The sequence below is a fragment of the Miscanthus floridulus genome, chromosome 15 (assembly GCF_019320115.1).
Source record: "Miscanthus floridulus cultivar M001 chromosome 15, ASM1932011v1, whole genome shotgun sequence".
In the NCBI taxonomy this organism is placed as follows: domain Eukaryota; kingdom Viridiplantae; phylum Streptophyta; class Magnoliopsida; order Poales; family Poaceae; genus Miscanthus; species Miscanthus floridulus.
Window position 1 is genome coordinate 21,319,749 of NC_089594.1, and position 26,002 is coordinate 21,345,750.

The 26,002-nt window shown below is 42.3% G+C and overlaps 1 protein-coding gene and 1 long non-coding RNA gene across 10 annotated transcripts; both read right to left on the reverse strand.

The window, feature by feature from the left end:
• Positions 1-1,046: 1,046 nt before the first annotated feature.
• LOC136508984 (uncharacterized) lies at positions 1,047-13,101 on the reverse strand. 8 transcript variants are annotated; one of them, XM_066503766.1, is made up of 14 exons: positions 12,670-13,095; positions 5,864-5,975; positions 5,519-5,634; positions 3,911-4,033; positions 3,635-3,816; positions 3,035-3,110; positions 2,869-2,955; positions 2,678-2,758; positions 2,555-2,587; positions 2,368-2,421; positions 2,145-2,186; positions 1,927-2,005; positions 1,736-1,806; positions 1,059-1,611 (listed from the first exon to the last, which is right to left on the reverse strand). In XM_066503766.1, exons 1-14 carry the CDS (start codon positions 12,862-12,864, stop codon positions 1,495-1,497), a joined length of 1,368 nt encoding a protein of 455 aa, XP_066359863.1. In that variant the 5' UTR covers positions 12,865-13,095; the 3' UTR covers positions 1,059-1,494. The 8 variants fall into 8 exon arrangements, 7 of the variants coding, with proteins under 7 accessions (XP_066359865.1, XP_066359866.1, XP_066359860.1 ...); XM_066503767.1 differs by having other exon boundaries at positions 1,443-1,639; positions 12,670-13,101; XR_010772172.1 differs by having other exon boundaries at positions 1,527-1,611; positions 1,736-1,789; positions 12,670-13,100.
• A 5,334-nt stretch (positions 13,102-18,435) lies between these two features.
• Positions 18,436-21,888, reverse strand: LOC136508764 (uncharacterized). Of its 2 annotated transcripts, XR_010772113.1 has the most exons (6): positions 20,994-21,888; positions 20,730-20,908; positions 19,273-20,270; positions 19,078-19,156; positions 18,891-18,960; positions 18,436-18,778 (listed from the first exon to the last, which is right to left on the reverse strand). It is a non-coding gene; the product is annotated as an uncharacterized lncRNA (long non-coding RNA). The 2 variants fall into 2 exon arrangements; XR_010772112.1 differs by having other exon boundaries at positions 19,078-20,270.
• Positions 21,889-26,002: the final 4,114 nt, after the last annotated feature.

Sequence of the window (26,002 nt, forward strand, 5' to 3'; positions counted from 1 at the left end):
ACATATGTCTGAAAAAATAGATGAAACATTGAGAAGAGAAGCTTACAACATACGTGTACAACCATTGCAACATATGCAACATCCCGATCTACTTTTATAACATCTGCATGAAATACTTGCAACATACCTGTGAAATATCTGAAACACTCATACGCTTCCAACATGCGTTTTCACCATTCTTCTTCCGTACGACGCAGCGCAAAGCAGGGGATGGGCAGGCGGAGGGCAGCGCCGTCGTGGCCCCTTCTCGAGGCAAGCGGAGGGGCGGTGGGGACAGGTCGCCAACAAGCTTTGGCGGCACTGCGGGCTGTCGCCGTCGCAGGCGGGCGGAGAGGAAGGCAGTGACAGGCCATCGGCGGGCTCTGGCCGGGACGAAAGGGGTCGACCGTAGACATAGGTGGCTACCGACGAGCTCTGGTCAGGTGGGGTCAGGAAGAAGGGGCTGTGGGGAGCTCTGGCCGAGCGGGGGGACAGGAAGAAGGGGCCGGCGGAGTGCGCTGGCCGGCGGAGGCGCCACAGGGCATGGCATGGGATGGAGGCACCGCGGGGAGTGGGACGAGCGGATAGCCACATGTGGGGAGTTTTTTTTTGAGAGCGTGTCCGGATGGGGCAGACGCACGTGGCGTGTCATTATCGATTCTAAGTTCCGTTCGAAGTTGTAAGTGGTTCTGATTTTTTATGTTACTATGTAAGTAGACAAAATGTATAACTAGGTGCATAGCTAAAGTTATGTATATAAAAAAACTAGAACAACTTATAATTTAGAAAATAGAGAGAGAGTAGAGAGGCGATCCATGACGTCGCTAATTCCTACCGCATAGTGGTCATCTTGATTGCAGGTCTTTCAAGCATGGCCCTCCGCCCCGATTTGCACGCAAATCCCAAGCGCCTGAGGAGTACGGGAGCCCGACCCACGTGTTGTAGCTCACTAATATCAACCCTGGTCACGATGCTCGCCTTGTAAGCTCCGTCACCGCTGTAACTTGAGATGAAGATCGTTTTTTGCGAGGTATGGGAGGAGCACGAGGAGGATTAATTAACTTGCAACGTACTAGGGACGAGTTCTTCATCATCTTGCTCTAAAGTTATCCACTCCTAGCTAGAGCCATAGTTTCACAATATGGATCAACTTGATGTTGCAAACTAAATAAGCACATTCAAAGTGTCACATATGAATCCATCACTCCAAGCAAAGCAACTACAAAAAAAATTATTACATTTATATACTGCCATGCTATATCACCAATATGTACATCACTGGGGATGCTAATAATTGATTTGGGTTCTAAATTCATTTACAGAAATGAAGTACATGATTAGACCACTCAATCGTTACAGGTTTACAGCTGCCTTCTAGTGTATGTACAAAATCTACTATACGAACACTATACTGGATTTGACGGCTAATTCAGCTAATGTGATGAGTACAGGCGCTTTTGACTTCCATTTGGTTGAAAGATCTTCTTCAATTTCGTGGATTCATGGTTTTGGCCATCAAGATAATAGTGGTTCTCGCAATGCTTCCTCGTCAGGGTCATTTGGATTTGGAACTTCTCGGTATTTATCCTGGCTTTTGGGATTAAGTGTCCAAGCAAAGCACAAGGAGGTAGCCTGTATAAATATTTAGCAAAGAAGGAATCTATTGGTGGTTCATATTCCAGAATCCAGAGATATAAATATATTGCATCACTTTATTATCACATTTCAATCATACTACGAGAGCAAAAGAACCCACCAAAACCAAAGCAGCCACAAGGAAACTGAAACCTTTGCAATTGAAGGGGGCTTCCTGTGAAATGAAGTAAGCTGAAATGAAACAGAGGAGCAAATAAAAAAGGTGTGATCAAATACAGAATGTAGTGTGTAAGGTCCCTAAGAAATTAAATGCTGGAATTTTCCAATTTGATACAAAAGGTGATTGCTCACATGTTAGTGGGTTCATTAAAAGTGGTGCCAACATTCTGGCCACAGATTCTACGGTTGCGATAAAACCTTGGGTCTTCCCCTGAGAGAAACAACTAGTTGATAACACAATTTTTTTTTCTCTCGAACAGATAACACAAAATTTCAGAGTATGTACATAATAAAACGTTTCAGGATTGAATTGACAAAAAAGCCATGTTAAGTGGCGTATGGACATGTACCTGATCAGTTGCGAGTACTTCCAAAGAAATGATAGCATAAATCTGTATATTCACATATTTTTAATGCTAGTAAGTTTGCAATAATGAAATATCATTGGAATGCACTGAAAATATTAAATTTGGCCTGAAAAGCTTTAGTCAACGCCTTCCCTTCTACTAACTGTTAACCAAAGAAAATTCTTATGTCATATTGCTGCATAGATGAATATAAATTATTACTTACAGCTGGTTTGGCCATCACATAAATAATGCCCAATAAAGAGCTAAAATAAGGAACCTGCAACATAGGTAAAAGGTGAATGCAGCAACCTTTCATAGTTACATCAAGTAAGCCCATCAGCGTACGTGCAACATTTTTTTCCCTTAGAACAGAAATCAATTGCTAAGGTAAGCTTGAGTTTAATACATACCCACCAAGCCCATGCAACACCATAAAGCAAAGCCTGAAAAATAATTTAGAAATAATGTGTAAATTTTTAATAGTGTAGCTGTGATTAGTGCACACTCAATGGAAGTTGAGTAGGATAACTCACATAAGCAACAGATGTGAGTAGTGAAAGACATACAATTCCTTTATCTCCAATTTTGTGGCTAATAAATGGAAGGATCAAGCTCTGCAATTTGAGTAACATTATTAAAAACCAAAATTAATAAAGCTTGAATCTAAGCCATGCAAAATCTTCATTTAAAATTTTAAAGTGGTTAAGAATTTTTAAAGCAGCACCTGAGAAAAGATTGATCCAATGCCTACAACCATTAGAATCTCTGAGAACTGATCCTTGTTGAAGCCAAATACTGACTTTAAGTAATACTACTAGGAAAACAAAGGTGAAATTAAGTACCGTATAATATTAAACAACATATCTGGTAGCAGTGAGAGATATTATCACCAACTGGACATCGCTAATTCCTTTAATACCCAATTTATAGAAGAAGCAAACATACGTGGTTCGCCAGAGTAGTTCACTACAAACAAACAATAAAAAGAAAATTTCAACAAAATGAGTAGGGCCAACTCTTGCTGGCTTTAAAAGTAGCCAAGGTCATTGTATCAAAGGTTCTCATTAGAAACATTGTACCAAAGGTCCCAATTATGTGATGGTGCCCTACCTTTTTTAATCCTTTTAATATTGACAAAACATTTCACTCAAATTCTTAAACTATATACATTCTCAATTTATTACTAAGTACTCCCTCCATGTCTTTATATAAGGTGCTTATGTATTTTCAAGGTTCAAGATTAGTGACCTTTGACAGCTTATTTACAAACAATTGTAGTTTTTCTACAAAAATAATGTAATCAAATTTGTATTTAGAAGTATTTTTCTGTTATCATGATTTTTTTGTCATGCATAGTGTATCATCCACATAATTCCACAATAAATAGGGTGAACCCTTGCTTTAGGATATTACAAGAAATTTTACGAATCTCTTGGTCCTTTAACTCTTTAACCTAGCTAGCTAAGTGATGTATATATGTAAAGGTTTACCTGTTTTTAAATATGTTAATGTTCTCCTTGATAGATTCCCAACTCTGTTTCGATAAACTTACAATCAAAGATGACAACGGCATGTACATGTGCTGACAAGGTGAAGAAGGAGCCCTTTGAACTGTCTCAATGAGATATATTTTCATGTAGAGGACGGAAAATGTCAACAAAATAACGGACACCTAAAAGATCATGGTATAGAGCTTGTGTGTTAGCTTACAGATAGTCGATAATGCTGACGCAACTACAAATAGTTTGTATTTCAACTTGCAATACCTGAAAAATCCACTTCTCGGGCAAAAACCTTGAAAACATATCCCCCAGAGCATTTGAACCGGAGACAATTCCAGTCAAGATGCCAAACGCAGCCACCCTCTTTGATGGCTCAATCACATCTCCCTATGATAGCAGAAACACTATATGTTCATTGTCACAAAACGATAAATAAATGTACCATAAGAAAAGTTCCACTTTATTATATTAATTATTTTCAAAAATGCCTGAAACAATCACTACTAGAAAAAAATTACAGGCAATTGGTAACCCCTTTGAATAATCATATATATCCAACCGTCTGTAACCTAAGGCTTGTAGAAATCAGTGGATTTCCAAAGGGGAAAAGTGAAAAACCAACTATAAAATCCTGTAATAAAAAAGTAAAAAAAATGAAAAAAAAGGTCTGCGCCTTGGCTGACCCTAATGGCCAATAGCACGGTTGTGCGACACACATTTTTTTGTGCAAAATATGCCCGCGTGAGGTTACTAGGATATTGAAATGCATGACCTTCCCCCTTGGGTGATCCCTTCTTACTATCCAACCATAGAATTGTTACTACGCAGAATAGGATAAGCTTTACTTTTTCAACCTTGTGAAGAAATGGTTGTCACATACTCACATGTAGTCAGAGGTTCCTTATGTGAACCACCTCTGGTTCCATTTCCTCTAAAAATGTGTCTTTTTTATCTTTTCTTTTAGTTAACTTGAGTTTGGCGATTCATCCCTTTGTTCAACTCAATTAATTAAAAATATACAAAATGACAAAATGTTTGGAGGAAGTGGAACAATTTCTAAAGATGGCTCACATAAGGAACTACATATGAAATGTCATTTCCACATGAGGTACCTATATGTGGACCATCTCTGGATTCTGGAATTCATTTCATTTTCATAGATGGTTTACATAAGGAGAACCTTCCAAAGCTACGAGTGGCTCGTAAATACACAGCCAGGTTGAATGTCCGAAAAAAGTGGTTTATGTAGTAGTGAATGCCAGTGAAGCAGCCTACAATTTTGTTGTGCTCTAATACAAATAAATGAATGATAAACTTTGGAAGCTTACTATATAAATCTACTACATACCGCTGAATATCACTTCATGTTAGGATGACATGTGGGATCTTGGGATCTAGGCCTAGATGTCAGCCTAGCATCAATGGAATATTGTGGAACCATGGAGTTATTCTGTGGGATATTATATAATCTTCCAAACTTATTTTTTTTAGAAAAGATGAGACCAAGCTAGGTGGAACTAGAAGGTTTTTCATTTTTAAGAAATAAATAGGAACCAAATTTTGAGTTGAATAAGACTCGAACCTATGTTGGGATGCATGACCGCACATCCCCACACCAACTAGTTGAGCTAGGCCCACTTCTTATAAACTCATTTCAGAATAAAAGTAAATATTTAGTTTGAGCGGTTATTTGTCATGAGAGATGTTGTCAACTAATTTGTTCCATGTAGTCAGCATGATATGAAGAGTTCATTTGTGAAATAGCATAGCTAGTGAATGCCCTTGAAAAACATGATGATGCACAACTAGCAGCAGTTGAACGAACAATGCAGTTTGTTCCCACAAAGACAAGAAAATTGCAATAGTTCTCACCGTATATGCAACCGTAAGGAACAATATGGTTCCTTCACCAATCAAGAATGAAAAGGTACAACGGAGAATAAGGTAGACATATACAGCAGTCCTTGAATTATTCCACGCAAGCACAGCTACATGCATAAAAACGCAATTAATAATTAGTATCCAGTGCAAATAGTGTAATATATTACTGACAATTAAGTATATCTGAAGGATTCAAACATGCAACGAATAGACTAAGTAATACTCAAACCATACAGGTAGCATCTAGCGTGAATGGTATGGTATGGTACTATGGCCTAGTGAGTAAAAATTAAACCCACGCATTGAGGGCAGGATACAGGACAAAGACAAAAATACCAAAAGGGATTATGGTGGTGAAGGCAGTGAGGAGGAGGAGAGGCTTCCGGCCATATTCATCGGCTAGCTGGCCTATGAAAGGAAATCCTATAATTCTGAAAATCCCTGCTACCTGCATTTGAGCAAAAGATGATCAGACAAGTATTCACTGCCTTAATGAAAATGCCACCATTTAGGGGCACATATCTTATTTTGTGATTAATGGAAATATAGTAAGTTGGATGAACATGTTTTTGCTAAGAATAATGTGAAAGGTTAGGTTTCATGGACACATCAAGGGTAAAGCCACCGAAGCAAAATTGGATTATTTATCCCTTAAATTTTGACGTGGTCAAATGGGATGAATTTCAATAAATCTCATAGAACTCGTAACAAACTTTCCATAGAGTCAAAGATCATCAACATCGAAGTTAGAAAAAGTTTTGCCTAGCATACAAATGCCCAGTTGCACCCAAAGTCTTGTAGGTCTACACCGCCCTTTGTGCCTGGGTGTGACATCACTAGTAATGGTGCTTTTTTGGTTTGGTGGTCATAGCTTCAACAAAATGATGGAGTATCTCTTCACTTGGATTGGTGGGCAAGGTGCTCAACAGCACATAGTACTAACTGAACATCGCATGATTTCTACATCTCCACAATTACCTTTTGAAGTTGTGATTTGTGAACTTGAATTTGTCTTGTTGAAACTCCGTGCAAGTGCTTTGTCCTTGTAGAAACGAAAATTAAGGTACATGTTTATACAACACCCAAGGGGCCTCCAACATCTGAGTTTGTAGCCTTCCAATTTGAGATGTGCAGTTCAGATTCGTCTAAATTTTCTGACGGAACGGCCGGAAACCTACGGTGACCATTGTCACGATGCCGCCGGTGTTGAAACCTGTAACTGAAGGAGGCACCGATGATGGGGAAGCAGCTACTGATGGAGAACTGACCCAGGAAGCAATTCAGTCGACAAGGCCCAAGAGGAAGGTCCAGCCCAACAGTAGGTACTTCGGCCCAAGTTGGACGAAGCCGTAGGAGAGACGTTATCTGGAAGAAGGGGGAGAGCAGAGGGGGGATACGGAGAGAACGAACTGGCCGGCTGCGTCCGGATTGATGGCGAGCGCTGCTCGATGTATCCCTAAACCCACTCACTTCCGTGTGGATCCATTCTAAACCAGTGAAATTACTAGTCGTGTCGTAACAATTGGTATCGGAGGTCACTCGATTCCGCGGGCGTCCGGCGGCGGTGATCTCGTTCTCGTTTCCAGGTGCGTCTCCGTTCTCGGTTCGTTTGCCTCGATCTGGACTCGTGATCCCCGACGGCAGGCTCTCCTCTGTGATTCGCTTTCGTAGCGTTGATCGCGAGGATCCATAGGTCCGTGCCGAGGTTGAGTTGGTCGGCATTCGTTCCCCGAACGAGCACACGGATTTCCTTGAGTTAGCCCTGTTCGAGCGTTTCCTGTTTCTGGATCCATTCTGGCGGCAGTCCCAGAGTATTTGCTTCGCCCTCAGTATCAAACTCGAGACCAGAAGCGCTTCATCCAGATGGAATCTCAACTCAGTGACCTGACCCAGATGCTGAAGGAGTTGCAAGTTCAGAACACTTCAATTCAGCGCACACTCAACGATAATCTCGTTGTACTTCAGGATGTGGGCGTGTGGCGTCCGCAGATCGATGCCAAGGTTGACGAACTTCATCACTCGGTCGTCAATCTGCAGCACAAGATGGACCAGCTTGTGGCACAACCCCCACCAACCGCGGCAGCTTCGCGCGTCCACGACATGGAGACCATTGATCTCACAAAGTCCGCGGCTCTTCGTCAGCATACGGCTCCTTCTGGGGCCACACAACAGCCTATTGGCGCCGGCGTTGAAACCAGTCACCGGGGCATTGGCAATGGGGTGGTCACCACCTTCATGCCTACCCCGGTCGAAGGTGTGCATAATTTCCCTCATCCTTATGTTGGTTCATCCGAATCTCAGTTACACTTTGACATGACCAAAGCTATACCTCAGATTGAGTTTCCTAAGTTTGATGGCAAAAACCCAAAGCTCTGGCAAAAACAATGTGAATCCTATTTTGACGTTTATGCCATTCATCCTAACATGTGGGTCAAGCTAGCCATCATGAATTTTGTGGGTTCTGCGGCTTTTTGGTCCCAATCTGTAGAAACCATTCTTCAGCGTGCTACTTGGCCTGAACTGTGTGCCACCATTTGTCAACGCTTTGAACGAGATCAGCAAAGTCACTTAAACCGTCAATTCTTTAGGCTCAAACAAACCTCCACAGTTTCCTTATATATTGAGCAATTTGATGATCTTATCCACCAAATACTTGCTCATGACCCTAATTTCAGCCCTCATGTCATCATTAGTCGTTTCATTGATGGGTTGCAAGATAATATTCGTTCTGTAGTACTTGTACATCGTCCTGCCAGTTTGGATGCTGCTTGTTCTCTTGCTCTGTTACAGGAAGAGGTGTTGCTGGATATTCCTTCCAAGGATGGCAAACGACCAGATGGGGGATCATCTATTTGAAGTTCTTATGCAAGAGTGTCTTATTCACCAATGTCTCCTCCAAGAGCTCTGGCTGCAACACATACACCTGGCGCTCCAAAACCTATTGAGCCAGCTAAACCATCAGGGTTGGAAGATAAACTTCAGAACATCAAGTCCTATAGAAGAGCCAAAGGATTGTGTTTCAAATGTGGTGATAAGTGGAATCCAGCACATAAATGTGCCACTACTGTTGCTCTGAATCTTGTGGAAGAGTTATGGCAGCTCTTACCTGAAGAAGATGCCATTTCTCAGAGTGAGCCTGATAAGCTTAGTTCTGACTCCGGTGAAGATTTGATGGAATTATCTTTGTCTGCTGTGCAAGGTACTGATTGTCATCAAACTATCCGGTTAGCAGGCACTCTGTCTCAACATGCTGTAGTACTCTTAGTGGATTCTGGCAGTACTAGTAGCTTCATCAGTCACACTTTGGCTAGTTGCCTTCCCAATTGGACTCCATTGCTTGACCCTGTTCAAATCAGAGTGGCAAATGGTACCTTATTACAGTGCACTCATGAGTTGGTTAATTGTCCAGTGATTATCCAAGGTCATAATTTTGTGGTCAATCTGAAGATATTACCCTTGCAGTGTTATGACATCATATTTGGTATGGATTGGTTGAGCAAACACAGTCCTATGGAAATTCATTGGAGAAACAAGTGGCTTTCCTTCAATCATGCTGGTCAGAAGATTCAGTTGACTGGATTGCAGCCCAATTTGCACCAATGTCCCACTATTACTGCATCTAAAGTTATGGAGCTGTGTTCAAATGATCAACTGTGGTGTATTTTGGAAATGTTCCAATTAGAGCCTCAGTCTATATCCAGCAGTTGGCCTGCTGACCTCCATGCCTTAATAACTCAGTATGAAGAGTTGTTTGCTAAACCTATGGGCTTGCCACCAAAACGACACATCAATCACACAATTCCATTAGTTCCTGGAGCTCAACCTTTTCGGTTAAGGCCCTATCGTTATAATCCAGCACAGAAGGATGAAATCGAAAAGCAAGTGCAAGAACTGTTGCAGAATGGTTTAATTCGGGAGAGCAACAGTCCTTTTGCTTCTCCAGTGCTGCTAGTTAAGAAGAAAACTGGAGATTGGCGCATGTGTGTGGACTATAGAAAACTGAATGCCTTGACAGTCAAAAACAAGTTTCCTTTACCTGTAATTGATGAAATTCTGGATGAATTGACTGGAGCCAAGCGGTTCACTAGTCTGGATATGACAGCTGGATATCATCAGATCCTGATGGAAGACTCTGATCAATATAAGACAGCCTTTCAGACGCACCACGGCCATTACGAGTATACAGTTATGCCATATGGAGTCACAGGGGGGCCAGCCACATTTCAACAGACCATGAATTATATCTTGGCACCATTACTCAGGAAAGGTGTAGTTGTCTTTATTGATGACATATTGGTCTATGCATCTACTTGGGATAGTCATCTCCAGATCCTTCACCAAGTGTTTCAGCTTTTGCAGCAGCATGGCATTCGAATAAAACTGTCCAAATGCTCATTTGCCCAGCAACAGCTCAAGTATTTGGGACACATTATTAGTGGTGATGGTGTTGCTACAGATCCCAAGAAAATCCAAGATGTTCAACAATGGCCTGTGCCTACAAATGTGAAAGATGTCAGAGGTTTTCTGGGATTGGCTGGGTATTATAGGAAATTTGTGCAACATTTTGGTGCTATTGCAAAGCCATTGACTGACCTGTTAAAAAAGGGCACTGTTTTTCTGTGGACTTCTATGCATCAAATTGCCTTTGATCAGCTCAAGCAAGCCTTAACTACTGCTCCTGTTCTTCAATTGCCAGACTTCTCTAAGGTGTTTACTATAGAGATCGATGCTTCAGCTAAAGGAATTGGGGCTGTCTTACAGCAAGAGGGTCACCCTATAGCATATATCAGTAAAGCTTTGGGACCTAAAAATCAAGGTTTATCAACATATGAGAAGGAATGTTTGGCTATCTTGATGGCTGTAGATCATTGGAGATCTTATCTTCAACATGCCACATTTCATATCAAAACTGATCAGAAGAGTCTTGAGAATCTCACTGATCAACGATTGACCACACCTTGGCAGTTGAAGGCTTATACTAAATTGCTAGGACTGAATTATAAAATCACTTATAAGAAAGGTTCAGAGAATTCTGCAGCTGATGCTCTCTCTCGATTACCATCAGCCACTCACCATGTGCCCCAAGACTTCTATGCTCTGTCCACCTCCCAACCTGTCTGGGTTCAACAGTTAACTGCAACTTATGAGACTCACCCTGCCACTTCTAAGCTGTTGACCTCACTAGTTCTTTCTTCTCCTCAAGGTCATTTTTCTTTGGACAATAGTATTATTAAGTACAAATCTAAGATCTGGGTTGCTAGCAGTCCGCAGTTGCAACAACAGATTATTTCAGCCTTACATTCTTCAGCTATTGGGGGTCACTCAGGGTTTCTGGTTACATACATGAAGATCAAGAAGATGTTTGTTTGGCCCGGCCTCAAATCAATGGTGAAGGCTTTCGTATCTCAGTGTTTCGTCTGTCAACAAGCTAAATCTGAAAGAGTCAAATATCCTGGACTTCTTCAGCCTCTTCCTGTGCCTTCACATGCTTGGCAAGTGGTGAGTCTAGATTTTGTGGAAGGTTTACCTCTATCTAAAGGTTGCAACTGCATTCTTGTAGTGGTGGACAAGTTTTCCAAATATGCCCATTTTATTGCCTTGGCTCATCCTTTCACTGCACTGCAAATAGCTAAGGTCTATTTAGATCATATCTATCGATTGCATGGATTGCCAACTGCTCTAATCTCGGATAGGGACAAAATCTTTACTAGTGCTATCTGGAAGGAACTTTTTCGTCTATCTCAAACTGAGTTACAGATGAGCACTGCTTATCATCCGCAAACGGATGGGCAAACTGAGCGTGTCAATCAATGCTTAGAAGGCTATTTGAGATGTGCTGTTCATGCTTGTCCAACTAAATGGAAGGATTGGTTACCTTTGGCTGAATTTTGGTACAACACCAGCTATCATTCATCCCTGAATCGTACCCCTTTTGAAGTATTGTATGGACATGAGCCTAAGCATTTTGGTATAGATCATCTTCAGGATTGTGCTATTCCTGATTTAGAGAAATGGCTGTCTGATCGTCGGTTGATGGAGCAAGTTTTGCAGCAGCACCTGATCCGAGTCCAACAACGCCAGAAACATCAGGCTGATAAAAATCGTACTGAAAGAAGCTATGCTGTTGGTCAGTCAGTGTTTGTTAAGCTACAGCCTTACATTCAAACTTCTTTGGCTCATCGTCGCAATCAGAAATTATCCTTCCGATATTTTGGTCCATTCAAGATTCTCCAGAAAATTGGCAATGTGGCTTATAAGTTGGACTTACCAGCAACCTCTAGTGTGCATCCTGTCTTTCATGTATCTCAGCTCAAGCTCGCTGTCACTTCTCCTGATCAGGTCTGTGCTGAGATACCTGAAACCCCTATTGCATTTCAGTATCCATTGAAAATCTTGCAACGCCGTCGTCATCGTCATAACAACACTGTCATTGATCAAATTTTGGTGCAATGGTCGAGGTGGCCTGCTCATCTGGCTACCTGGGAGGATGAACAAGCGTTGAAGCTGATCTTTCCGGCGGCCCCGGCTTGGGGACAAGCCGGTTCTCAAGGAGGGAGGAATGTCACGATGCCGCCGGTGTTGAAACCTGTAACTGAAGGAGGCACCGATGATGGGGAAGCAGCTACTGATGGAGAACTGACCCAGGAAGCAATTCAGTCGACAAGGCCCAAGAGGAAGGTCCAGCCCAACAGCAGGTACTTCGGCCCAAGTTGGACGAAGCCGTAGGAGAGACGTTATCTGGAAGAAGGGGGAGAGCAGAGGGGGGATACGGAGAGAACGAACTGGCCGGCTGCGTCCGGATTGATGGCGAGCGCTGCTCGATGTATCCCTAAACCCACTCACTTCCGTGTGGATCCATTCTAAACCAGTGAAATTACTAGTCGTGTCGTAACAACCATGTCCAGAAAAATGGTGCTGGGCTGCTGGCCCCAGAGCCCGATGCCCAGAAACAGAGGTCCACATCTCAAAAGTCAAAAGAAGAGAGAGAAACAGAAACAGAGATCATCCACTACCTTGGACACCAATCGTAGCACAGAAATGGCAAGAAGAAACCATCCTGGAATTTGGAAATCTACTGCAGCCTACATGACTACTTTGGACATGAGATCGATAATTTGGAATTCGGAAATTTAAGCACATACCGAGGACTCCAAGCCGGTGAGGTAGATGGCCTCCGGGCACGATCTGCCGTCGGCGGCGGTGCAGAGCACAGCGGTGACCTTGTCGACGAGAGCCGGCACGGTCATCGCCTCGGCGACCAGGTAGAGCATCAGTCCCACGATCAGGTGCAACACCGGCGGCCTCATCGCCACCTCGCCGCCTCCAAAAGCTCTCATCTCCTTCCACTCCGGCCGGCCGCCCGGCCTCTTCTTGGCTGTTGCCTGTTGGTTGCAATTGCAACTTGCAAGCCGGTAGGCAACCGGCTGTGAGAGCACTTCGTGTCAGGCACCATCATATCAGCTTCACTTAAAAAAGTTTTATAAAAGGAGAGAAAATGATAAGGTGAAGTGAGCTGTGAAAATGATAGGCCAGAAATATCGGATCAAAGAATAGTAGAATACGCATCCCATATCGTCGCGTTGTTTGCGCGCAATCAAATATCGCATCTCCTTATCTTGTTTATTATTTGGGCCCTCTTGGCATGGCTGGCTCTTTTTAGTCCTACTGTGTTCTCCTGTTGCAGTCATGATCGCGTAGTACCTGCGTAGCTTTCAGACTCTGGAAATTATTGAAAACAAAACTCAAGCAGGTAGTTAATATGAGAACAGGGGCAGCACCAAGTGAAGTGTGTGTGTGTGTGTGAGAGAGAGAGAGGTGGAAGACGGCTCAATTGTGTGTCAAGAAAACTTTCCAAATGGACAAAAAGGCCTCCCTCATGACCCTAATGTCAAGGCCTATGTAAAGTAATACTCCATCTGATTTTAAATATATAATGTTTAGACAAAGAGCATGAATTTGGCCGATCGTCGTCTGCATGTGTCCTACAAGTCATCGGTGCAACGATAGAATTTTTTATTTTTTAGCCTTTTTTTTGAAAGTTTTTCACAAATACGTCCTTTGAGAAAAGATTTCAGAACCTGGATGGCGCCGAGCTAACACGTCTCGACGCTAGCGTCCCTGGCGCCGAGCTCTTGGACTCGACGCTGACGTGACGCTGATTTGGCAGGCATCTCGGCGCCGTCGACTCTGGCGCTGAGTTTGGCGCCGTCGACTCTGGCACCGAGCTTAGCGCCAAGATGTATGGCGCCGAGCGTGGGGTGACACGTCGCCCAAAAATTCGGTATGCATGCGGACACCGAGACACGTCACACGACACAGCGGTAGAGAGGGTACTCCTGCGCGCACCAGAATGGAAGCTGATGCGGAGGGAGCGAGTTGAAGGCACGTACGTCAGTGTCCGTCCCAGTACGTGCTGCTGACTGCTGTGCTGTGTGCTGTGTGGCAGTGGCACCCACCCATTTTCACCTCGGCGGTATGTATCCAGATGCAGCGTGCCGTACCGGGTTTTGTGCTCTGACTTGGACTGACCGACTGACCCACGAACGGTCGTGTGTCTCGCTATAGGTTGGTTCCGCATTGGGACACTGTCCTCCATCATACGAACTACGGTTGGTCTACGGAATGGGTCGAAGCTACACGACCTTGTAGTTATACGCGCGTCGTGGACGTATGCATGCATGCATGCATACGTTACGCGCCGCCGGGCGGCCTCAGAGGCTGATCAGACGTGTCCATTTCTCGCGCGCACCGCGCATGCTTTGACGGTACGTTTGGCCTATCAAACGCGGAGGATATATATGCTGATCGGTGCAACTACAATCTTACGTATGGCGTTACGTCTGCAAATTGATGTGTTATCGCTTTTGTTCTACTTGTAAAGAGATTAGGGAACGTCGTCGTCATTTTTGGGCGACTACCCCGGCGCCATACATACACAGCTGTGTCGCACACTATCACCATGTTCGTTTATCGTATCAGCCATGCTTATTAGCTATGATACAGTGTTTTTCTCTCACAACAAAACAACATCAGACAGCTCATAAGCCTCCAGTGCGCGAGAAACGCGTAGTACCACAGAATGCGCACACCCAATTTTAAGGATAAAATGGAGTGCAAAACCTTATGTGCGCCCAGAGATCAGTCACACACATAAGCCGACAAATTATAAATAGTATCATCACCAATGTTTATTATATCACGAATAAGACAGAGTTATCACACAAATATAGCGAAGGTAATAAAAAGATCTCTCGCAGAAGCTCCATTTCACAGGGACGTCGACTGGTTGACCACAAGTCTGGTAGTCATCAGGAAAATCATCATACCCAAAGTCATCTGTTATCTATCCGGGATTTTTATCCAAATAATGAAAATAAACAAGCGTAAGTACATGTCGTACTCAACAAGTGTAACACGGGGTTCATGAGGCTCAAAGGCTTGACACAGGTTTAACAGCGTGCAGCTTTTAGTTGTCATAATTTTAGCTTAAGAGTAGCAACAAGTTGTTTCAATTCCCAATGCAAAACACATGATCAAATGTAAACATGAATACTGAATAGCATAAACAAATATTACTTAATGTTCATCTATTCCATAAATGTTCCAATGCCGCTCGTGACCGTGAGCATGACTGATATACCAGTTTTACACTCTGCAGAGGTTGTACACTTTCACTGTGAGTCGTGATACCCATATGCCTGGGTTAATTACTCCCAAAACGCTTCCAAGGTGAGCAGGCTGGGGTCACTATGAAGCCTTTCAAAGGTTCGTCTAACAAGTTAGGGCCATTAGATTAACTCGGCAAACAAATGTAGAGCCCCCCTTCCCGATGGCACATTAACACGCAGCCTATACACATAGAGATAGAGGCCGCTCTATACCCGATTTATCAAGCCATTCTTACGCCAATGAAGGTAACCACTAACAAGCTAGAAAAAGTCCTTATACTGAGCTAAAGCCAGAGCCATGTAGCCCTCACAGCTGTACTATAAGTCCCGGATGATCACTTACAGATAAGTCCTTAGGGAGAGGAATCTGAAGCATTTAGAAAGTAGCTAAACACTCCAGCCCTCTATTTCCATGTTGCTAAAAATTATATTTTAATGTTTATTGCATATACCATTAGTCAAGTTACATGATCATGGTTTAATTGAGCTCTAGCAAAGCTACCCAAATGCATAATCCATAGGTGACAAGGCAATAGTCCAATTCTAGGAAATTCCTAACAAGATGACACATGCAACATGAATTTAATGAATTTAAGTGAATAGGAAACAATGATGATCCCATGCTATACTTGCCTTGAGCAAAGTACTCCTGCTGGTCCTACTCGTCAAAGTTGTACCCTTGATCTCCCACGAACTGCTCACCGTCTATACTCAATAACCACGGCAGCATACAATCATCCAGGAGCAATCATGCAAAGCAAACAAGGTTACAGATTAGAACAGTACACCAACAGCAAAGAATCAAGATGACAAGTTTAGAAAACAAATCTACGTCTCGCTACGAACACACAGACGCGAAGATCACAAAAATCGGATCTAAAACAGAAAAGTTATGAATTAAACAAGTTTTCCTATAGCAAAATAATAAATTAAATCTAAGCCCGAATTTTAGAAGTTGGAAATCTACTTTACAGTAGCATGAATATGTAGATCACTTAATTATGAACCTAACTCAACTTGAACGGATCAAATCGGAGTTAAAACGAAGATTTTATGGCTAAAACAAGTTGAATGGCAAAACTGTAAATAACTGAAAACGTATTTCAGTCCAACCGAACGAAAATACGCTTTCGAAAGAAAGAAACGTAATCTGTAAAAACGTTTGGACTGCGGGTTAACACTGAACTATTTATAAGGACTCATGCGCAAAATTCCGATCGAAGGGGTATCCTTCAATCTACACCGCTGGATTAGAAATTGACGGCTGAAAATTGATCTGGCGGAAGAGAGAGGAATCCAACCGGAACAGTGCCGGCGGCAGTGAGCTCGGCGGCGCCATGGCCGGCTTCTGGAGCTTGCGGTACTCGGCTTCAAAGGCACGATTCGATGAAAGAAAAGTACAGGGAGAGAGAGGAAGGGATGGGGATCTCACTCGAACAGGAATACGCGAGCGGGAAACGACGACAGCGGCGCGGCCCTCGGTGGACAGCGGTGGTCGGCGGCGGCGCTAGAGCGTTGCTCGGCAGCGACTGCTTGGGCGAAAAATCCGAACGGCAGATGAGATAGGAGACAAAGGAGGGGGGCAGGTGCTATTTATGGGGAGGAATACTTGAGCGGCACGCCATCTCGGAGGTTGTAGCAGCTCCGGACTCGGCGGCGTCGGCGCGGTGTCCGACTGGGACACGAGACAGAGGAGGAAGGAGGAGAGTCCGACAGCTGGGCCCAGGCGGTCAGCGGGCGGAGAGGAACGTGCGGGCTGCGGGAGCGGCCGGCGTCTGGCTGGGCCGGCGAAGCTGGGCCGCGCGATACGCAAAGGAAGAGCCGGCTTGGGCTGGCGCTGAGGAAAAGGAGCGCTGGGCTTCGCGCCCGAGCGAAGAGTGCAGCGGCCTAGGAAGGAGATAAGCAGGCCGAGCTGGACTTGGACTTCGGTCCGAGCGGAGGCAAAAGGGTGAGCAGCGGCCTACGGGCCAAAAAGAGGAAGGAGGAGGGATTTTATTCTTTTTTTTTCCAATTTCTTTTCAAAGCAATTTTGAAGGCAAAATTCAAATCAAGTTCAAACTTGAGTTCAAATCAAACAATTCCAAAAATTAATATGCAGCAGCATGAATGCACATTCATTGTTGTTAACCTATATTCAATTTTAATTTGATAAACTTTATTATTCTTCCTAAATTTAAATGCTCATAAAAATGCTTAATAAATCAATTTCCCCTATTTTAAATTGTTGTAAAATTTAGGGTGTTACATGCGTGTACCTTGAAAATTCTGAAAAATTTTCAGAAAAATGTGCGATCACCGGGGTTTGAACCCGGGGGATAGCGTCCCACTAGACTGACCATAGGCCCATTCGCAGACATAACCTGTTGGGCTGTCAGTACGGTGAAGGCCGAACGATGGATGCATCATGATGATTAATTTATGGACCGTGGGCGTGTTTCGCGTAGGGCCGGGATGTAGGGGACATCGAAAGAGATTGGCAATGACCCGGACCGTGACGCGATGGGGTCCGTCCGGCAATGACCCGGACCGTGACGCGATGGGGTCCGTCCAAGTCCAAGACGCATTTTGTTATTTCCCATTGTGTGCGAGCCATGTACCCCCAAGATTTTCTGAAATCTCCGTCTCTGTCGACACCGCCCCTCCTGTTTCCTGCGTGGAAGCGACAGACAGCGAGGCCTCGTTTTGACTGAGGTTAGGAATCAGTATTCGGCACTGTAGCACTTTCGTTTGTATTTGATAATTATTGTCCAATCATGGCCTAACTAGGCTTAAAAGATTCGTCTCGTAATTTACAATCAAACTGTGTAATTAGTTATTTTTTTATCTATATTTAATACTCTATGCATGTGTCCAAAGATTCGATGTGATGAAGAGAGAGTGAAAAAACTTGCAATCTAAACATGGCCCAATCCAAGAAACAAGACGACAACTCGAGGAGGAGGAGCAGCTGTCTGATCTGCTGTCCATGTCCTCTCCTCCCACAAGCTGCTACCGCGACGCGGTGTCCACAAGGTCGCATTAAAAATATCCGGCGTCCGGCGACCCAACAGCCACCCACAACCCGCAGATGAGACGTGTTAGCTCGGCGTCAACATCGATGGCGCCGAGCTAAAGGTCTAGATTCTAAAATCTTTCCTCCAGAAACGTATTTGTGAAAAACTTAAAAAAAAAGCTAAAAAATAAAAAATCCGGGTGCAACGACCGGTAGTTGGCTTTGCACATAACAAGCTCATCAGTGACCAACCTTGCCACGAACAGTGGCAACTCTACTTTGTCATTAGTCATTACAGTACCAATGGTGCTGACGGCAGTAACATAGAGAGCACTACAAAACTAAAGGGACGATACAAATAAAAAAAAGATGTACCCAGTGCAGAAAGCTCCCACCCTGTGCAGGGTCTGGGGAAGGATGTTAGTGGTTGTCACAAAAAAATTTCTAGTAACCTGCAGAGTATTTTGGTACATTCTAAGTCAGTAGTGGTGCCTGTAGTGCTTCCTCATTACGCTCGTCTGAACTTGGAACTTCTGTGCATTTGTCCCTGCCTTTTGGATTCAGCATCCAAGCAAAGCATAAAGACGTTGCCTGCAAAAAAAAAAAAAAAGCATCACAGTACATCTCTTAGTTAACATTCTATTTCTATATGTATCCTTCATTGCTACATGTCTACCATATCAAGATAAGGAAAGAGACTAACCAAGACAAAACTAGCCACAAGGAAACTGAAACCTTTGCAATTGAAAATGGCTTCTTCTGAAATAAGTAAGCTGAAACAGAGGTGCAGGATAGAATGGCATCAAAATAAGAGGAATCAGTGTACAGGGTCAGGGTCCATGTGCATTATAGGAAATTGCCTAATTGGTACAAGAGAAATGATTGCTCACAGGTTAGTGGGTTCATAAACAGAGGTGCCAGCAATATAGCTACAGATTGTACAGTCGCAATGAAACCTTGTGCCTTCCCCTATGGAAGTAAATAAATAAATTAGACAAAGTTTTCAGGATTGATTTGCAGATAGAATACGTCTTCTTGGATTAATCAAATACGTCTTCTTGGATCGGTGGTGTCTATATGTATACCTGGTCAGTTGGCATTACTTCCCTCAAAACGATTGCATGGATCTGTATACGTCTCATGATAGTAAATTCATATTTAATCAAATAACACATAGAGTTTGTTTCTAAGGAAAAAAAGCAGTTCGTGGTTAACTGCCTCTCTTATATAGTAATTGCAAACTATGGAAATTTGATGTTACAGTTATTAGCGGATAGATATATAGGATGGACTTACAGCTGGTCTGGCCATCACAAAGATGACACCCAATAAAGAGCTAAAGTAAGGAACCTGCAATATAGGTACAAGGAAAATGCAGGAAACTATCATAGTTGTACCAACTAAACCCTGATCTGTGTGCATAATTTTGCTTAGAATTGCACTTGCTTGAAGCAAGTGTGTGCTTAAATACATACCCACCAAGCCCATGCAAAACCATAAAGCAAAGCATGAAAAAAATAGATTCCTTACATCAATATACCAAAGTTTGTAAAAATTTAGCTGAGATTAGTGAAAACATATAAAAAATGTCTCGGCGCAATAACTCACATAAGCAATGGATGCCAAGATTGAGACACATATGATTCCTTTTTCACCAATAATGTGGCTCACAACGGGAAGGACCAAAATCTATAATTTCAGTAACATTGTCACAAAATATAATAACAATCAACCTGACACAAACGACAAACACTTGCAAATATATGGATCTTAATTAATTGAAGTGGTTGAAGACTTTTAATGTAGCACCTGAGAAAAGATGGAACCAATGTCTACCACCATCAAAATTTCTGAAAATTGATTCTTGTCAAAGCCAAATACAGACTTCAAGTAATACTGGCAAAAGTGAGGTAATATAAATGATAAACAATCTTTAGATTTGTCTGTAATTCAAACCACATAATTTCAAACACCATATCATATAGTACAAGTGATAGAAGTTATTACCAATCGAACATCAATAATTCCACTCATGCCCAATTTATTGAAGAAGTCAACATATACTATTCGCCTAAGTGATTCACTACAAACAAAACAACACAAGAAAATTCATGAAGAATTATATTAGCTATTGTAGCTAACTTCAAAACTTGCTTGTCAGGGGCATCATTGTTTCCATACATGGGAAGTAGAATTGTATTTACTCTCTTTAACCCATGAGGCAATTATACTATTTATTCCTTTAGTACCTTCAACAATGAAGGAAAATGTTTCACATAAATCCTGACAACAAACCTTCATGATATATCTTTGTACTCATATGAAACTTTATGCATTCTTAATTTATTGGTAAAGACTGCATAAGCAAAATACCCTAAATTTTAACTAGTGACATTGCGACAATCCTATTTATGTTGACAGAAATGCAAATGCAAATGTGTCAATTCCCTTTCTTCACAAGAAATAGGAATGATAATTAAATGCTTTAGAATTTACATGAGTCTTTAAATATCCCTTAGTTGACTGATTTCTAGAAGATTACCTATTTTTAAATAGAGTAATGTTTGCTTCGATGGATTCCCAACGCTGTTGTGCAACCCTGGTAACCAAAGATGACAATGATGAATGCCGATAAGATGAAGATGTTGGAACTCTTGGATGTGTCTCCACAAGATATATTTTCATATAGAGAACCGAACATATCAACAAAACAACGGACACCTGCGAAACCATGTTTTACTACTTGTATTACTAAATAATCAACAATGTTGATGCAACCACATATTATTTCAATTAATAATGATACCTGAAAAATCCAATTCTTGGGTAGGAACCTTGAGAAAACATGCCCCAAAGCACTTGAGGCAAAAATCATTCCTGTTATGAAGCCAATTGCAGTTGCTCGCTTTGACAGCTCAACCACATCCGCCTATGATACCAATGTTGTTCCTAATGCTAGTAAATGATAGCTTTGGGGTTCTTATTTACAACTTTGAATAATATAACTAAAAATAAAATAAATAGCATCTAAATGAACTATTGAACCAAAGGGTAATTCAAGTATTGCCTAGTCACACACTAGATACAACAATGAGCAATCAAAAAAAATTGTTGGTGTTGTTGACCAGCTGTATAAAATCATATACATGCATGTAGAAAATACATGAGTGAACCGAGCGATAGCATGGTTGGTAAAGCCTCCAATTAAGAGGTGTGGTTAACATGGGCTAGAATGTAGCACCTGGTTTTAAGGACAAAACCAGATACACACCATATGTGCGCCCAAGAATGCAATTCACACATATAGTTACAAATGAAGGGGCAATATCAAAGACAATGCCTTTATTACATAGCACTATAGTATTTGTTATAAAAGACATAGTCTTACTTTACAATATATACTAAAACTTTATTCTTCTGGCGAAGCCTACAACACCACAGAAATAGTCAACTAGTTGATCACAAGCCTAACACCTCTTGGAAAACTCCGCTGAAGAACCTCCATCTGGTACCCATCTGGGATTTTGCCAAAGTATTGAAATAAAACAAGCGTATGCTACTACCGCTTAGCAAGCATAACATGAGGGGATGCATGCTCAAAAGGCTTGACACGGCTGAACTGCGGTAAGCACTTTTAGTTGGTCACATTTTATTATTAATCATAAGTTGCTAAGTTATGCTTAGGCTCCCAAATATGAATAATTAGAGATATCAGTAATTTTAATCATAACCCAAACTATCCAAGTAACCAACTATTTAGTAATGATCTAGGCTGCTCGAGATCGTGAGCACGGCTGATATACTAGTTTTACACTCCGCAGAGGTTGTACACTTTCACCACGAGTCATGTTACCCATATGCCCGGGTTAATTACTCCCAAAACACTTCCAAGGTGAGTAGGCAGGGTACACTATGAAGTTTTTCCCCAGTCATTCTAATAAGGAGCAGTCGCTAAGGATTCCATCTCCCAAGTGTTATGGAATCATCTCCAAAAGTGGCACTGATACACGCAGCATAGTACACACCCTAGGATTAGGCCCATACCCAGCCTGGTATGCCCCTCTTGCCCTTTTGATAAACTGCTACAAACTAGAAAGAGCAAGGTACTGGACTAAGACCAGAGTCATGTGGTCCTCATGGTTGTACTGTAAGTCCTGGGTTGTCACTTAAAGATGAGTCCTTATGGAGAGAAACTAGAGCACCATATAAAAAGGCCCAATGCTCTAGCCCTCTTGGTTCCATGTTGCTAAAAAACATCTTTTAATACCATATTGCATATATCTTTAATTGTATTCCTTAATCATTATTAGTTGGAGCAAACTAAGCATACTATCCACATGCAAAACCCATAGGTAAATCAAGGATAAGATAATCAATATCAAGGTAGGTAGACTCTAAGCTGTTCATTAACACATGCATATGAATTGAGATTGCATTAAAGAGAATAGGTAACAAGGAGCCTCATATTATACTTGCCTTAATTCAAAGTATCGCTGCTGGTCTTGATCTTCAAAGAGTTGCTCCAGATCACCAACACAAAACTCATAGTCTCCTCGAGGTCAAACAGCACCACACAGGCATCCATACAATCATGCATAGCAAACGAAAGCTATAGATTAGAATAGTACACCAATCAGCATAAAATCAAGATGAAAAGTTTGTAAAACGAATCTACGTCTCGCTACGATCACAAAGACATGAAGATCATAAAAATCAGAGCTAAAACGAAGAAGTTATGAATTAAACAAGATTTCCTTTAGTAAAATAATAGATTAAATCTAATCTCAAATTTTAAAAGTTGAAAACCTACGTAATAGTAGTATGAACATGTAGATTATGGAATTATGAACCCAATGCAAGTTGAACGGATTAAATCGGAGTTAAAACGGAGATTTTATCGCCAAAACAAATCTAGTGGCAAAACTGTAAATAGCTGAAAACATATTTTAGATTTAACCAAAACAAAATACGCTTTCAAAAGAATAAAACAAAATCTGAAAAGACATTTTGGACTGCGGGTTAAGACCCAAATACTTGTAAGGTGGTTTTTGCAAAAATGTCAGCGAAGGGGTATCCTTCATCTAGGGGCGTCGGATTAGATACGGGCGGCCATGATTGGATCGGGCGGGTGAGATCGAGCGGCGGCAGTGCCATGGCCGGACAAAGGGAGCTCGCCAGTGACGTTGGTTAAGAGGCTATGGTGCTCGGTTTTTGGAATGGAAAAGTCCGGGAGATAGAGAAGAGAGTGGGGAACTCACGGGAACCGAGAGAAGCGAGCGGGGATCAACGGAGGCGGCGCAGCGCTCGGTGAGGTGGTCGGCAACGATGGTAGTTAGGGCTAGGTGGCTGCATGCTCATGCGGGGATGAAAATCTTGCTGCAAGGTGGGATGGGGAGGAGGCGTAGGTTCGGGTGACTATTTAAGAGGCGCGATGTCTTGGGAGGCACGGCACAGGCTCGTGGCGGAGCCAGACACGGACGGCGTCGGCACGGTGGTGTCTGAGCCAGTCACGAGACGGAGGTAGAAGAGGCGCCTGATGGGTGGGCTTGGCGCATCAGTGGGGTGGAGAGAGGACGCGTGGCGCGAGCGTCTGGCTGGGCCGGGCGCGCGGTGTTGGGCCACGCAGAGCGGGCACGGGAGGGAGGCGCGGGGCGCAGGCCCAAGCAGGAGGAGAGGGACGGCCCATGGGAGTGCAAGTCGAAGAGGATGGGCCAGTGGGAGGAGCGGACCACGGGCAGAAGCAGGCCAACCAAGCCGGACGAAAAGGGAGAAAGGGAAATTTGTTTTCCTTTTCCAATTTTTTCCAAAGCAATTTCAAAGTCAATTTTGAATACAAATTCAATTCAACTTGGAATCTAATTTCAAATCAAGCAATACAAAAAAGACATGCAGCAGCATGGATGCACACACATGATTGTGAACCTACATTTGATTTTAATTTAATAAAATTATTATTTTCCTAAATTCAAATGACCACAAAAATGCATAATTAATCATTTTCTCCTATTTCAAAGTTATGCAAATTTTAGGGTGTTACAATTCTACCCCCCTTAAAATGAATCTCATCCTCGAGATTCAGACGATGTTTACTCAAAAAGCTACGGCCTAGGGGTAGGTTTTTCTCAGATCCTCTTCTCTTTCCCAAGTAGCCTCATCTTCTATATACCGATTTCATTGAACCTTACACATCTTTGTAACTAGGCTCCTTGTAACTCTTTCTGTCGTCTCCAAAATCTTTACCAAAAATTCCTCATATGTAAGATCTTCCTTAACTGTAAGCTCTTCCAATGATATCTGCTCCTCTGGTACACGCAAACACTTCTTTAATTAAGACACATGGAATACATCATGTACACCTGACAAACTCTCAGGCAATTCCAACTGATAAGCTACTTCTCCATGTCTCTCTAAAATCTTGAAAGGTCCAATATACCTTGGTGCTAACTTTCCTTTCATATTAAACCTTCTCACACTTCTCATAGGTGACACTTTTAGGTAGACATAATCCCCTATTTCAAAAATCAATTCCCTTCTCCGAGTGTTAGCATAACTCTTCTGTCTAGACTGTGCCACTCTTAAGTTTTCCCTGATGGTCTGCACTTGCCTTTTAGCATCCTTGAGGATCTTAGGTCTAAACACTTGACTTTCTCCTGTCTGATTCCAGAACAATGGAGTTTTGCACTTTCTACCATATAGTGCCTCAAATGGTGCCATATTGAGACTCTTCTGGTAACTATTGTTGTAGGAGAACTCAGCGTAACATAAACTCTTATCCCAACTGGTACCATATTGTAGAGCACAAGCTCTCAACATATCCTCTAAGATCTGATTGGTTCTCTCTATTTGTCCATCAGTTTGTGGATGATAAGCTCAGCTGAAGTTCAACTTGGTGTCCATAGACTCATGTTATTTCTTCCAAAAGTGGGATGTAAACTGAGTACCTCTATCTGACACAATCTTCTTAGGAACTCCATGCAAGCATACTATCCATTGCATGTATAATTCATCCAACTTTGCACTTGTATATGTAGTCTTGACCGGTATGAAGTGAGCAACCTTAGTCAACCGATCTACTATTACCCAAATTGAGTCATAACCACTTTAAGTGCGTGGTAATCCAACAATGAAATCCATACCAACTTCTTCCCACTTCCACTCAGGTATCTTCATAGGTTGAAGTAAACATGCTGGTCTTTGATGTTCTGCCTTAACTCGCTGACAGGTGTCACATATTGCTACATACTCAGCCACATCTCTTTTCAAACCATACCACCAGTACTTCTCCTTTAGATCTAGGTACATCTTAGAACTACCTGGATGGATAGAGTATGCTGAGTCATGAGCTTCTCTTAGAATCATCTCTCGAATGGACTTTATCTCTGGCACACATATTCTCTTTCTGAACCACACTATTCCCTGATCATCCAATCAAAAACCCGGTGCTTTGCCAATTGTGATAAGTTCTGCTATCTCCTTTGATTTTCTCATTTTCCAACTGACCCTTGCAGATCTCTTATTCAAGTGTAGGTTCCACTTCCAATTCCATTGCATTAGTAACTATTCCCAAATTAAGATGCTCGAATTTAGCACATAACTCCTTAGGTAACTGTGTTACTAAAGCTGCATTAACATAGCTCCTTCGACTCAGAACATCAGCTACAACATTTGCCTTGCCAGGGTGATAATGTACCTCCAAATCATAATCCTTGATTAGCTCTAACCAAAGACGTTGCCTCAAGTTCAAATCTAACTAAGTGAAAATGTACTTTAAACTCTTGTGATCTATATAAATGTCACACTTATGTCCAACAAGAT

Excerpts from the sequence above, each read along its gene's own strand:
- LOC136508984 (XM_066503763.1), bottom strand. The coding sequence starts at position 12,864 with ATGAGAGCTTTTGGAGGCGGCGAGGTGGCGATGAGGCCGCCGGTGTTG. Across the intron at positions 5,976-12,669 it reads TCACCGGCTTGGAGTCCTCG|GTAGCAGGGATTTTCAGAAT; the intron begins GTATGTGCTTAA and ends GCTCAAATGCAG. Across the intron at positions 1,807-2,144 it reads AAGTACTCGCAACTGATCAG|CTTACTTCATTTCACAGGAA; the intron begins GTACATGTCCAT and ends GTTTCATTTCAG.